The sequence below is a fragment of the Hyperoodon ampullatus genome (genome assembly GCF_949752795.1).
Source record: "Hyperoodon ampullatus genome assembly, chromosome: 5".
Lineage (NCBI taxonomy): Eukaryota > Metazoa > Chordata > Mammalia > Artiodactyla > Ziphiidae > Hyperoodon > Hyperoodon ampullatus.
The window spans coordinates 97,552,677-97,565,200 of record NC_136918.1 but is presented as its reverse complement, the minus strand read 5'-3'; the positions used below and the strand labels follow the sequence as shown (position 1 = coordinate 97,565,200).

Here is a 12,524-nt window from a genome sequence, read left to right as displayed (position 1 = left end):
GTATATGAAGGCAACTGTTAGGACCTCCCAACAAGTTTAATGTGATTTGACTTGGGAACAAAAATTGAGGAAAGTGTAATGTTCGGTTAATTTGGACCCAGAAATTCCTTTTTAAAAAACACGTCCGGTGCTATTAGTTGAGCCCAAACTACTTTCCCCCTTCCCACTCCCCTCCCGTCTTGTTTTTTGTTGTTGTTGTTATTGTTGTTTTACTAGTAAAATAGTTTATGAAACAACAGTTTAAGCCATTTAGTGCTACCTCATTAGCGATTTTTTCGTCAAAAATTGTCTTGGAAATTATCAAGTAAAATTACATTTAAAAATTAGTAGTTTGAGGAAAAACAAAGATCTGTAGCCTGAAGAATCTTATCTGACTTTTAGACTACCTTTTAACTTTTAGAATGGGTTTCTAAGTGTCTTGACTGAGTATCTGAGATGTGTTTAACGTGAGCCAAAGTGTACCTACCTTAAGGGAGTTCCCTGGTGGCTTAGTGGTTAGGATTCCAGGCTTTCACTGCCCTGGCCAGGGTTCAATCCCTGACTCGGGAACTGAGATCCCACGAGGCGCACCGGATGGCCAAAAAAACAAAACAAAACAAATATACCTTAAGTGTCAGCATAATTCCACTATATAATTTGTCCACCACCCTTTCAGTTAGGGATAATTAGCTCTGTAGTATGAATATTGATGTTTCTACTTTAGCATATTTTTGTGAAGGGGTGATATAAAGTTACCTTTGCTAATTGCTATCAAAAATTATTGTCTCCTTGTTGGTGACTTAGAATAAGTAATATCCCTTAATAACGTCTACATAATTTGCCTTGGGTGTGCCTTCCTTTGAAAGAAAATACTACTGTTACATGTAAACCATTTTTGAATGTCAGATATTTTTAATGAAATTATACAAAGAAATCATAGTTAAAACATTCATACCATGGATATTGCGAAATTGATAATTTTACGGCAAATAGGCCCTGTTTTAAAACAGTATCAAGTTTGTCTTGGGGGACTTACCGAGAGATTATTCTGATTTTTAACTCCTGTTGAACAGTCCAGTAAGTTGGAAATATAAGTATTTTTTAATGAGTTAACATAGTTAACATGAATTTATGTTAATAAGAGAAGCTACTTACTTGAACTACCTGCTCTCACCTTAAAGAGAAGGGATGATATTAAGAGTAAGGCTTTAGGTAGATTTTTTTTTTCCCTCCCTTTGGTTAAATTTTTGTAGCTCCTTGAAATAAGTAGAAGCTTTAGAGAAGAGCTATTCATATTGTAATCATGCCCACCTCAGGCTGCTTTAGGTTATCTAAAACTAATGAAATTGACATTTATTGTGCCAGGAGGTTCTTGAATATGTCCTGTTAGAGAGATAGGTATGTACCCTTTTTTCAGATGAAGTTACCAGAATGCCAATGCGTCATGAAGGGTATCCTTATGGACTTAAAACTTATTGGGTAATTTTTTTCAAAGTAAGGTACCTTTGTACTCCAAGGCCTACCTCTCCTCCCCAAAAATGCTAGTACCATGTGTAATTTGATTTCACATTGACTAATCTACACATTTTGTTTGCTTAGAATGAATACAAACTAAAGTAGTACATGTTGTATTTAAAGGAAAACACTTAATGGACTTTAAAACACTTTAATGGTCTTGATAGTTTGCCTCTTCAGATGACAGAACCACGGATGTGAATAAAATTGAGTTGCTGACAGTTGATTACTTAATTAATGGTAGAGTAGTTTTCCCAACTCCCCTGTTCATGCTACATTTTTCTAGAGCATTCATTATAGAAATCTTCCCTAAGCATCATAGGATTGAACAGATAGTATTGTGTTTCATGAGTTAGCACATACTAGTTCAGTTAGTTGTCACACTTGATGTTATTAATGTTATAGTAAGAATTATGTTTTTCACTTTTTGTCGTATTTATGCTTTGATTTTTCTAGATTCTTTGTTCCAGAATTATTTTCTGGGTAAAAGGAGACCTAGAATTAAGAAAAGATAGGTTTTAAAAGAACCAGAAATTGTGACTGATTATAACCCTTGAGTCACAGTTCAAAGAGCAGAGTTACACTAAAATCAAGACTAAATGTTCTTTATTCTATTTGTTTTGTTGTTTTTCAGACTTTGTGTTTACACAGACTTGTGCATTTAGTATACAGATTGCTTCTATATGTAAATCCAGTGGCTTTTTTATCTGTTTCTATATGCTCTGATACATAGAGCCAATGAGTTTCCAGTTTTAGCTGTGTGTCAGTCACAAAGAAGAAGTAGTTATTACTGTTTGGGTTTTACTGTAAAATTCATACTTGATTAAACCTATACATAGAATAGAGAATAAAATTTAGCATAAATGCATTTAGTGGTAGACTGAAAAAATGTTTGCATAATACTGTCTTTTTTGTAAGAAATTCTAAATTGAGTTTTATATTTCAAATATTGAATAGCAATCTTACATTCTTCAGGTGCTTTTGTAATTTTATATCTAAATAAGTGAATGGCACCTGAGGCAACTATTCCAGTGCTGTCTTTGCTTCCTAGGGAAATCCCAAAACCTAATCCTGCTTAATTTCTCCCCTACATTGTGATTAAAACTTGCACCTCTTGTCTAAAGGTAATAAAAAGTTCGTTTCATTTTCCTGTAAACAAAATGTTCTGTTCAAAGTGCTTATTAATTTAGCTACCCCATCATTCCAAAACTATATAGATCGGGATCTATAACATCCCGTCTTTTAATTCATTACTTGTCAGTCTGTTTGATTTTCCCTTTTCTACCATTCTAGCTTTTTGTCATGTTTTCTTAGCTGTTGTCAGGGCCATCCTTTAGAGAATCGTCTCTTTCTCCATAAACTTCATCCAGTGTGGCAGAATACATTCTATAGGGTAAATTGGTAAACTTGGGAAAGAAAATAAAATATTTAATAATCAGCCAGCCTTCTGTCTTACCTCCCACTATGTTTTTAAATAGCCTTCATGTGTAACAGGCCTAAGATATTCAAGATGAGAACTAATTTCATTTATTAGTATAAAGAAGCAAAATTACTGAAAGACATCTTGCATTCCATATCTGCATATGTATGTCTTCTGTTTGAAATTATCATTAGCTCATCTTTCTTTCATGAGAAAAAATAATATATAAACCTAAATATAGTTGTTGATATTAAGAGTAGCCTAAACAGATGTTAATCAAGCTTTGAGAGTAGAATGCAGTTAAGAGGGGATGACCTTGAAGTCTTCCTTGAAGTTCCTTTCTAACTAAAGGTTGTGTGAAATGTTCATGAAGAACACATCACTCAAGATTACTCCAGGCTGTACTAACACTGTAGTTTGGGTAATAATGGGCTGTTCATAACAGGGTACTTTGTATAACTAGTAGTACATTATTGAAGAATATTAGACTTTTTATTAGTCAAATGTATTATCCTATGATGTGACTAACTGCCAGCAAACCAGTTTGTATAGAATTTATAGACCTTAATTTATAAAAAGAAAAATTCCACATATAACTAGATTATTGTACAACTTACAGTGTTTAGTTGAAGGGTCTTACTTTTTGTGAACTCTATATTTATAATTTTAAATTGCTCTGTATTTTATGCTAGTTAATTCATGGGAGCCTCTTCTACTGCCACACAATCTCAGTTCCTGCTGTATACTCTAACAAACAGTGGAAGAGACTGTTGGGTTCAGTAGGTGACAACTGCAGAGGTATCTTCTTTATAACGATGCTTTTTGAGGTTGCTGCTCCCATCAATCTGCTCAGTAAAAGTAGCTCATCTTGGTAAGTTGTTTCGACTTCACCAGGACCTGAAGAAGAAGCAGAAAAACCTGTGAAAACTAAGACTGTTTCTTCCAGTAATGGAGGGGAAAATTCCAGTCGCAGCGCTGAGAAGCGATCAGCTGAAGAAGAAGCTGCAGACCTCTCAACAAAGCCTACAAAGATCTCCAAGTTTGGATTTGCCATAGGTAGTCAGATGACAAAGAAAGCCTCAGCCATATCCATCAAACTTGGCTCAAATGTGAGTTGTTATTTTATATATTATATTTGTAATGGGTCTGAAAATTTGTTTTTGGAACCTGCTTTTATTGGATTATGATAAATTAAATATACAGAGATGTATAAAAAGATACATTGGTACATGAACTTATTACATGTAAGTAAGAAATTAGTGACTCTATATTCAAGAAAGGTCTGGATGAATTATAATTCAACAAAGCTGTTTTTAAAAAGAGTTTGGAATATGAGAAGGAAAACTATTATAGGGACTATATGATTTATAAAGTAGTAATACCTTAGAATTTCCTAAGTTGAGCAAAACCTCTGAAAAATATTTTTAGAGTTTCAGTTTATTTTTCTTTTAATTCTAGTGATATTAAAAATAATATCTAGAAATCATTTATTTGTATTTTAAAAGATTAATGTTAGTAAGGTATTGCTTAATAAGAGCTTCCTGATTACTTTGGAAGCTACAAATGGACATTGAGTATTATAATCTATGACAGTAGTCCTTTACAGATCAACTTTTGATTCCTTGTTTTAAGATGTAAACCTTGAATTAATACTTATTAACCCTGGAGTATCTGGAAAGTATTTGAAGTATTAGATTGAAGCATATGAAGTTTAGAGATTTAACTATTTCTGATCTACAGAAGTGTTAATTTCATGTGGTTCAACTAAACAGATCTCTTCTTTAAGAAAAAGAAAGTTACTTGAATAGTGTATTGCTGTTGGCTTTAGAAAATGGTTACATTCTTGTGTAAGGAGAATAATCTTAAAATTGCTTTTAAGTTGTTTGTTCATGTCTGTTCTGTGAAAATTAATGCTCAGTTGCCTGGATGCATACAGCTTGATTTCTTCATTAGATGTCATTCAGAGATCTTAAAAATATGATATAGATCAGATTCCTACTAGAGTCAGTGTGTTTGAGCTATCCTTCTAGTTTTAAAAAAGCTACCATTCCTCAGAGCCCCTACTCCCACCCTATGCTGTTTTGCTTTTTTCCTTTTCTTCCTTTTTCTAAAAAATTTAGTGTGAACAAAAGACATTCAGCTTGTAACTTCATTATTTCATGACTCTTCTCCCTATTTGAGCTGATTCTTTTGGTTTAATATGTTTTTTATAAAGTTGCATAGGCCTACCTGCATAGACATTTACTTTTTTTGATAGTCATTAAACATGTGGTTCTCATGTACACTTCTCATACAGGTATTCCCCTTGATAATAGATTTTACGGTGCTTGAACACACCTCCTAAATCAGATATCCGTATCCCTACTTTTGCTAAGTCATTGACGTGATTTAGTAATTGCTGATCATTTTAGTTGGGAGGGTTATGCTTGAAAAGGCCTATTCAGTAAAACTTTAATCTTTAGAAAACAAAAGACCTTTTTTCATAAAGTAAACCAAAGTGTAAACATAATCTCGGCGAAGTGAGGTGTAGGATATGAAAATAGTTGAAACTGTTGCTTTTGATTATATGATGTGAAAAGATAGTCAAACAACCAACAAATACTTACTTGTGTCTTATGTTTATGTACAACATCAAATACATGACATCTTTAAGAGTAAAGGGTGCTTCTAGAGTCACTATGCATAATTTCCAAATGAACATTTTTATTTCTTCAAAAACAAACATTGTTTATAAAAAGTGTTTCTGTAATACAAGAAGGGATGGTTAATTTTGTTTCAGCAGCTCAGATTTTACTGGTGAGGTGATGCTAGAGTTGGCTTTAAGTGCAGGCAAGAGGCAAAGGGACATCTCAGATAAAAAGAGCTTCATGCAGGGCATTCCGTGGTGGTCCAGTAGTTAAGACTTGGTGCTTTCACTGCCGTGGGCCCGGGTTCAATCCCTGGTCGGGGAACTAAGATCCCATAAGCCGTGCAGCACAGCCAAAAAAAAAGACTTTTATGCAAAGGCAGTTTAGATGGGAAGCCACATGATGCATTCAGGAAATTGTTCATAGTTAGGAAGTGTTTGGTAGGCAAATGCCGGGATAGAAAGCCCCCCACATAAGACCACAGGACTAAATCATAAAGGACTTGTACTCCATAATATAGTTTGGTTTTATTCTTTGGGCTCTAGAGGAGCCATGGAATCATTACAAAGAGTCTCAAGCCTTAAACAGATTTGCATTTTAGAAACATTACCCTGGTACCAGTATAGAGAATTAGAGGAAAATAAACACAGAAGGTGGGGAGATGGTATTTCTAACAGCAGTTCAGGCAAGTAATGCTAAGGGGCCTTAGTGTTGGTAGTGTGGTAGTAAGCTGGGAGGGCAGGGGGAGATTTAAGTCTATTTAATAGAGATCTAGTTAACAGGACCTTACAATAAAATGTGCAAGTTGAAGAAAAGGTTTTCTGGCTTGAGCACTTAATGAGCACTGCAGTACCCCTGGGAGCTCTGAGTGGCGCTGTCCAGTAGGCAGCTAGCTAGTAGAGAAAGATGAGTCTTCGTGTCTTTTTCAAGGCACACTGTGCTTAATTTTAATGTTACTATGGGCAGGTATTAATATTCATTTTCTGTTACCTGTACCAGATACCTTTTAGCTAAGTGATAATAAATTATAGACCCTAACTAGAAAATCTTTTACAGGAGGAAAACAAATGGACATATAATTAATAAAGTAAAATCTACCCATTGATAACCCACATTTTCAAAAAGAAAGTAGATTTCTCCAATGTTTGTTCTTAGTTCCTTACTATATGTTTCTATGAAAACGTAAAGTTGAGTCTTTGAAGATAAATTATTTTTATCATTAAATAAGCCTGTGTAAACATTATATTATACTCTTTTTAATGTTTCTTCTTCAGAAACCTAAGGAAACCGTTCCAACTCTTGCTCCAAAAACCCTTTCAGTAGCAGCAGCTTTTAATGAAGATGAAGATGTAAGTTGATACCTAGTTTTGTTTGTTTTACTTTAACAAGTTCTTTAAGAAAGATGTTAGTGGCAAATTATCAAGTTGTACTAATGGTACTAGTGAACTTTTTTTACAACTCTGAACAGTTGTTGGTTCTTTTTAAATGGCATCTGCAAAATCTGGATATTTCTGTTTATTTATTTAATTTGGTTGTGGGATTATTTAAAATATTATTGACTTTGGGGGGGCAAGGAACTTAATCTAAGTCAACAGATGCTTATTATGAGTAATAATATATATATATGTGCTATGAAATATGTAGGATCCAAAAAAAGAAAAATTCAATACTGCTGTCTTCAATAATTTTTATAGTTGGAGTCTTCAGTGAGACATTATGCATGTGTTCAGCTTTAAAAAGCAGCTATAGTGCTTTCTTCTTGTATCCCCATGAGGAATAGCAATAGTTCAGGTGATTCTGCCAGAAGATCTAGTCAATATGTATGTGTTCCAGAGTGGCGCAGTGGTTAAGAATCCGCCTGCCAGTGCAGGGGACACGGGTTCGAGCCCTGGTCCGGAAAGATCCCACATGCCGGGGAGCAACTAAGCCTGTGCACCACAGCTATTGAGCCTGCACTCTAGAACCCGCGAGCCACAGCTACTGAAGCCCGTGCACCTAGAGCCCGTGCTCTGCAACAAGAGAAGCCACAGCAATGAGAAGCCCACGCACCACAACAAAGAGTAGCCCCTGCTCGCCGTAACTAGAGAGAGCCTGCTTGCAGCAACGAAAATCCAATGCAGCCAAAAATAAATAAATAAATAAAAATTTTAAAAAGAGATTAGGTAACATTTTGGTTTGTACAGATTGTTATCAGGAAAGGACAATGTAGGAAGAAGGGGACAACGTGCAGAAGTAGAGAGGCTGCAAATAGTAGGCACCTACATAATAGTAATGGCTTGCTTTGAATGCCTAACAGTTTGAATCTTTTCACACAACTTATTTTATCCTCCATATATCCCTGTGAATTGTATGATATGGTTATTCTTATTTTCCAAATGGAGAAATTAAGTGTGCATAAGTATTGTGCACAAGTGTTGAACTAGACCTGAGCTTTCTGGTTTCTTGTCCTATGTTCTTTGCATCATACGTTACTGTTTTCCCTGTTTTTTTGTTTGTTTGTTTGTTTTGTGGTACGCGGGCCTCTCACTGTTGTGGCCTCTTCTGTTGTGGAGCACAGGCTCCGGACACGCAGGCTCAGTGGTCATGGCTCATAGGCCCAGCCGCTACGCGGCATGTGGGATCTTCCTGGACCGGGGCACGAACCCGTGTCCCCTGCATCGGCAGGCGGACTCTCAACCACTGCACCACCAGGGAAGCCCTTTAGTCTCTTTTAATTTGGACAACTCCTGGGTTTTTCTGCGTATTTCATGGTATTAACATTTTTGAAGAGTTCAGGCCTGTTAGTTTGTAGAACGTCCCTCAGTTTGGATTTGTCTGATGTTCCCTTATGATTAGATTCACATGCCTTTTGGCAGGCGTACCACAGAAGTGATGCCAAGTTCTCAATGCATCATATCAGGAGCACATGTCAGTATATCCCATTACTGGCAGTGTTAACTTTGATCATTTAGTTAGAGTGATGTCTGCCAGATTTCTCTACTGTCAAATTACTGTTTTATCTTTTATAATTAAAATTTATCTTGTGGGGATATGTTTTAAGAATATGTGAAGGGGACTTCCCTGGTGGCACAGTGGTTAAGAATCCGCCTGCCAGTGCAGGGGACACGGGTTTGAGCCCTGATCCGGGAAGATCCCACATGCCACGGAGCAACTAAGCCCGTGTGCCAAAACTACTGAGCCTGCGCTCTAGAGCCCACGTGCCGCAACTACTGAAGCCCGTGTGCCTAGAGCCCGTGCTCCACAACAAGAGAAGCCACCGCAATGAGAAGCCCGTGCGCCTCAATGAAGAGTAGCCCCCGCTCACTGCAACTAGAGAAAGCCCGCACACAGCAATGAAGACCCGACGCAGCCATAAATAAATAAATAAAAATTTAAAAAAGAATATGTGAAAATACATAATTTTTTAAGTGTTCACTCATGAGTGTTAACATTCATTGATGATTCTTACCAGAATCAATTATTATGATGTTTGCTGAATGGTGATTTTTTTTCATTCTTTCATCCCTTCTATGTTTATTGTCTCTTGCTGTAAGGAAGAGCTTTTATAAGTGTAGGCTCTATTCAACGGGTTATAATACTCAAATTGTCCCAGATTTGACCAGTAGAAATCCCTTTAAGCTGGATCTTGCAGATGACTGTGTAAAAAATAATATTTAGCTCATCAGTAACATTTATACTTAAAAAACATCTAAAAGACACTTGTCACAGGGCTTCCCAGGTGGCGCAGTGGTTGAGAGTCCGCCTGCCGATGCAGGGGACATGGGTTCATGCCCCAGTCTGGGAAGATCCCACATGCCGCGGAGCGGCTGGGCCCGTGAGCCATGGCCGCTGAGCCTGCGCATCCGGAGCCTGTGCTCCACCACGGGAGAGGCCACAACAGTGAGAGGCCCGCGTACCGCAAAAAAAAAAAAAAAAAATCAGACACTTGTTACATATCTTTTCACGAGTTGTAACTATGGAAAAGTAGTAGAGAATGAGCTTTCAAGATGTCTTTTCGGTAAAGGAAACATTTTTGAGAAGGAGCAATACAGTAAAATGGTTAAGAGCCTTTGCTTTGGCATCTAGCTGTTTTGTGACTTGGGACAAGTTAACCTTGTTTACCTTACCTACAAAATGTGAATGATGATACTCATACCCACCTTGTAGGATTGTTAGGGTTTTCAAAGATAGTGCATATTAAAGCATTTAACACAATGTGTAGCTTATAGTAAACAAATAGTTTTAGTTCTAGAATATCAAGTTTTTTGGGGGGGTTTGTTTTTGTTTTGGGGTTTTTTTTTGTTCTCGTGTTTTGTTGGTTTGTTTTTTGGCCACGCTGCACGGCATGTGGGATCTTAGTTCCCTAACCAGGGATCAAACTCGCGCTCCCTACAATGGAAGCACGGAATTCTTAACCACTGGACTGGCAGGGGAGTCCCTAGAATATCAAGTTTTTATCAGATTTTTTTTCTTTACGCAGAATCGGCACACTAGAAGCATGAGGGTTTTTTTTTAATGTAGTTAAGATAAATGATTTTCTCCTTTCACCAAAATTTCAGACTTAGATATAAAATTTAGCATTGGTAATCAAGTGATTTTAATATAGTTGACCCTTGACCAACACAGGTTTGAACTGCACAGGCCTATTTATACGCAGATTTTTTTCAGTAACGTGCTACAGTACTACGCTATCCCAAGGTTGGTTTAATCCTCAGATGTGGAACCGTGGCTATGGAGGGTCAACTATAAATTTACACACAGGGTTTTGACTGTGGCGCTGTGGGGGCAGTGCCCTTAATCCTCCTGCATTGTCCAAGGTCAGCTCTATCTACATGCAGTCATCTCTGTTTCTATCTTACTTTTTTCTCCAGAGTGAACCAGAGGAAATGCCTCCAGAAGCAAAGATGAGGATGAAGAATATTGGAAGGTATTATAATTTTTGTATAATACTGTAGAAAATTATAGTGAATTAAGAGCAAGAATAAATTGCACATAATCTATTAGTGTTCAAGCTTTTCTTGCATATTTGGGCAAAAGTTTTGTTTTCTGATATTACTCTCCTGGGAAAAGAAAATTAGTATTTTAAGAAAAAATAACAATAATGCTATTTTTTTTTCAGATACATGTAATCTAAATTTTTTCAAATAAGCAGTTATGAGAAATGTTTCTGATACAAAATTTTAAAGTTTTTTTCAGGTATAAAAAATGGCTTTCACTCATCACACTTAAGATATTCCCACCACTTAATCTTGATTGTATGTGTCCCATTTTCCTTAGTAATTTAGATACCAAATATAAAAAGAAGACAAAAACATTTAAAATTTTTCCTCCATTGTTTCTGTTATTGTGGAAATAACATTAATTTCACGTTAACACGCTGTTCAGTTTCCTGTCTTTGTATGCGTAAATGGATAACTTAGAGGCTAATAAGAAAGCTGGGCTTCAAAACAACCTATACTATATCCCCACTTCTACCAAATGTATATATTCTCCCAAAGAACTAAGTGCTGAGTCTTCAAGCATCAGTCTTCAGACTTCATCTATGATTCAAACAGGAACTGTCCCATTGGCTGTCTGCCTGCCTCCCTTTTGGACTGGGACCTAAAGTAAGAAATACATCTGGCATTATAACCAAATCTAAACACCCAGGATACATATATCTTCATATATCTAAACATTTAAAATTGAAACAAGTTCATAAAATGACATCTTCTGTTTCATTTTTTATAAATGCTGTGGCAAGCCACCACCAAATTGATTTCATGACCCTGTTAATGGGTTACAAGCAATGGTTTTTAAAACTATAGTGGTTGCCACTATAGTGGTTGCTGCATATCAGAATCACCTTAGATGTTTGTTAAAACCACAGATTTACCTGGCTCCTCCTCAGGCCTACTGAATCTGAAATTTTAGGACAGGGTCTGTGTAAAGGGTATTTTTAAAAAGATCTGTAGAGGCTTCTGATATTTGGCCTGCATTTATAATAGGTGCTAAACAAATGTGTTTTGAATGAGTTAAAAACATAGCCTGAAACTCATTATATAACATTTTAAATAAGTTTCCTTTCTTTTAACACAGGGATACACCAACATCAGCAGGACCAAATTCCTTCAATAAAGGAAAGCATGGGTTTTCTGATAACCAGAAGCTATGGGAGCGAAATATAAAATCTCATCTTGGAAATGTCCATGACCAAGACAATTAAATGATGTGTTTTGAAATTGGGGTATGGGGTGGGAGTAAAGTTAAAAGGAACAGTTTCCTTTTTTAAAGAATGGTATAAGACTATCTTTGGAGCCGCCTTTTTTTTTGCTTTTTCTTTTTTTAAAGATTGAGTGGTACACTAATAAATGAGAATTTGAAATTAGAGGTAGTTTATGTTTTATATACAGATTTCAAGACATTTGCTAATTTTGTAGTTTCATGTGATTAGTTTCCAAAGGTTATAGATGATTTAAAAAATCAGAAATGGTACCTTTCTAAGAATTGCGTATTTTTTTAGACACAACTACTAGCACATTAAGAGGGAAGCAAAAAGTTGTCTATTTAAACTGTAGGCAGTTACTCTCTAACTTAACTCCCTTGTTAACCTAAAGTCTGGCTCCCAGGAACAGCCTTATAGAGAAGGGAGTATTGTATTGGGAGGAAAATGTTGCTGGACTATTGACTGAGAAAGTAAATTAGATAAAAATTAAAATACAGCTTTTTTTTTCCTAATGGGCATTTGTTTTGTTTCAAATCATCATAAACTAGTTATTGCATTGCTATCAGTGGATACAGATGCTTAGCTCTTTAAAAAGAACATTTTAAAATTTTATGTAAACTGTTGAGTATTTAAAATAGCCCACTTCACTTTAAAGGGTCTTGTCTACCTTTGATAGTCTTCAAAGAACAACCGTTTGCTACCAAAGTAAATCAGTATTTTGAATGTGCTTCTCTTGGTTTTTGTTATTAGCTAGTTCCTGTAAGCATTTCCACCAGATCTTGAGGCAAATCATAAGGAA

The 12,524-nt window shown here is 36.0% G+C and overlaps 1 protein-coding gene across 1 annotated transcript; it reads left to right on the top strand.

The window, feature by feature from the left end:
* Positions 1 to 3,613: 3,613 nt before the first annotated feature.
* PCNP (PEST proteolytic signal containing nuclear protein) lies at positions 3,614 to 11,881 on the top strand (the record flags this gene model as incomplete). The annotated part of the gene is given in 6 exon segments (XM_079704788.1): positions 3,614 to 3,673; positions 3,676 to 3,712; positions 3,809 to 4,023; positions 6,816 to 6,890; positions 10,392 to 10,447; positions 11,599 to 11,881. Coding segments are annotated over 6 exon segments (570 nt in total). The 3' UTR covers positions 11,726 to 11,881.
* Positions 11,882 to 12,524: the final 643 nt, after the last annotated feature.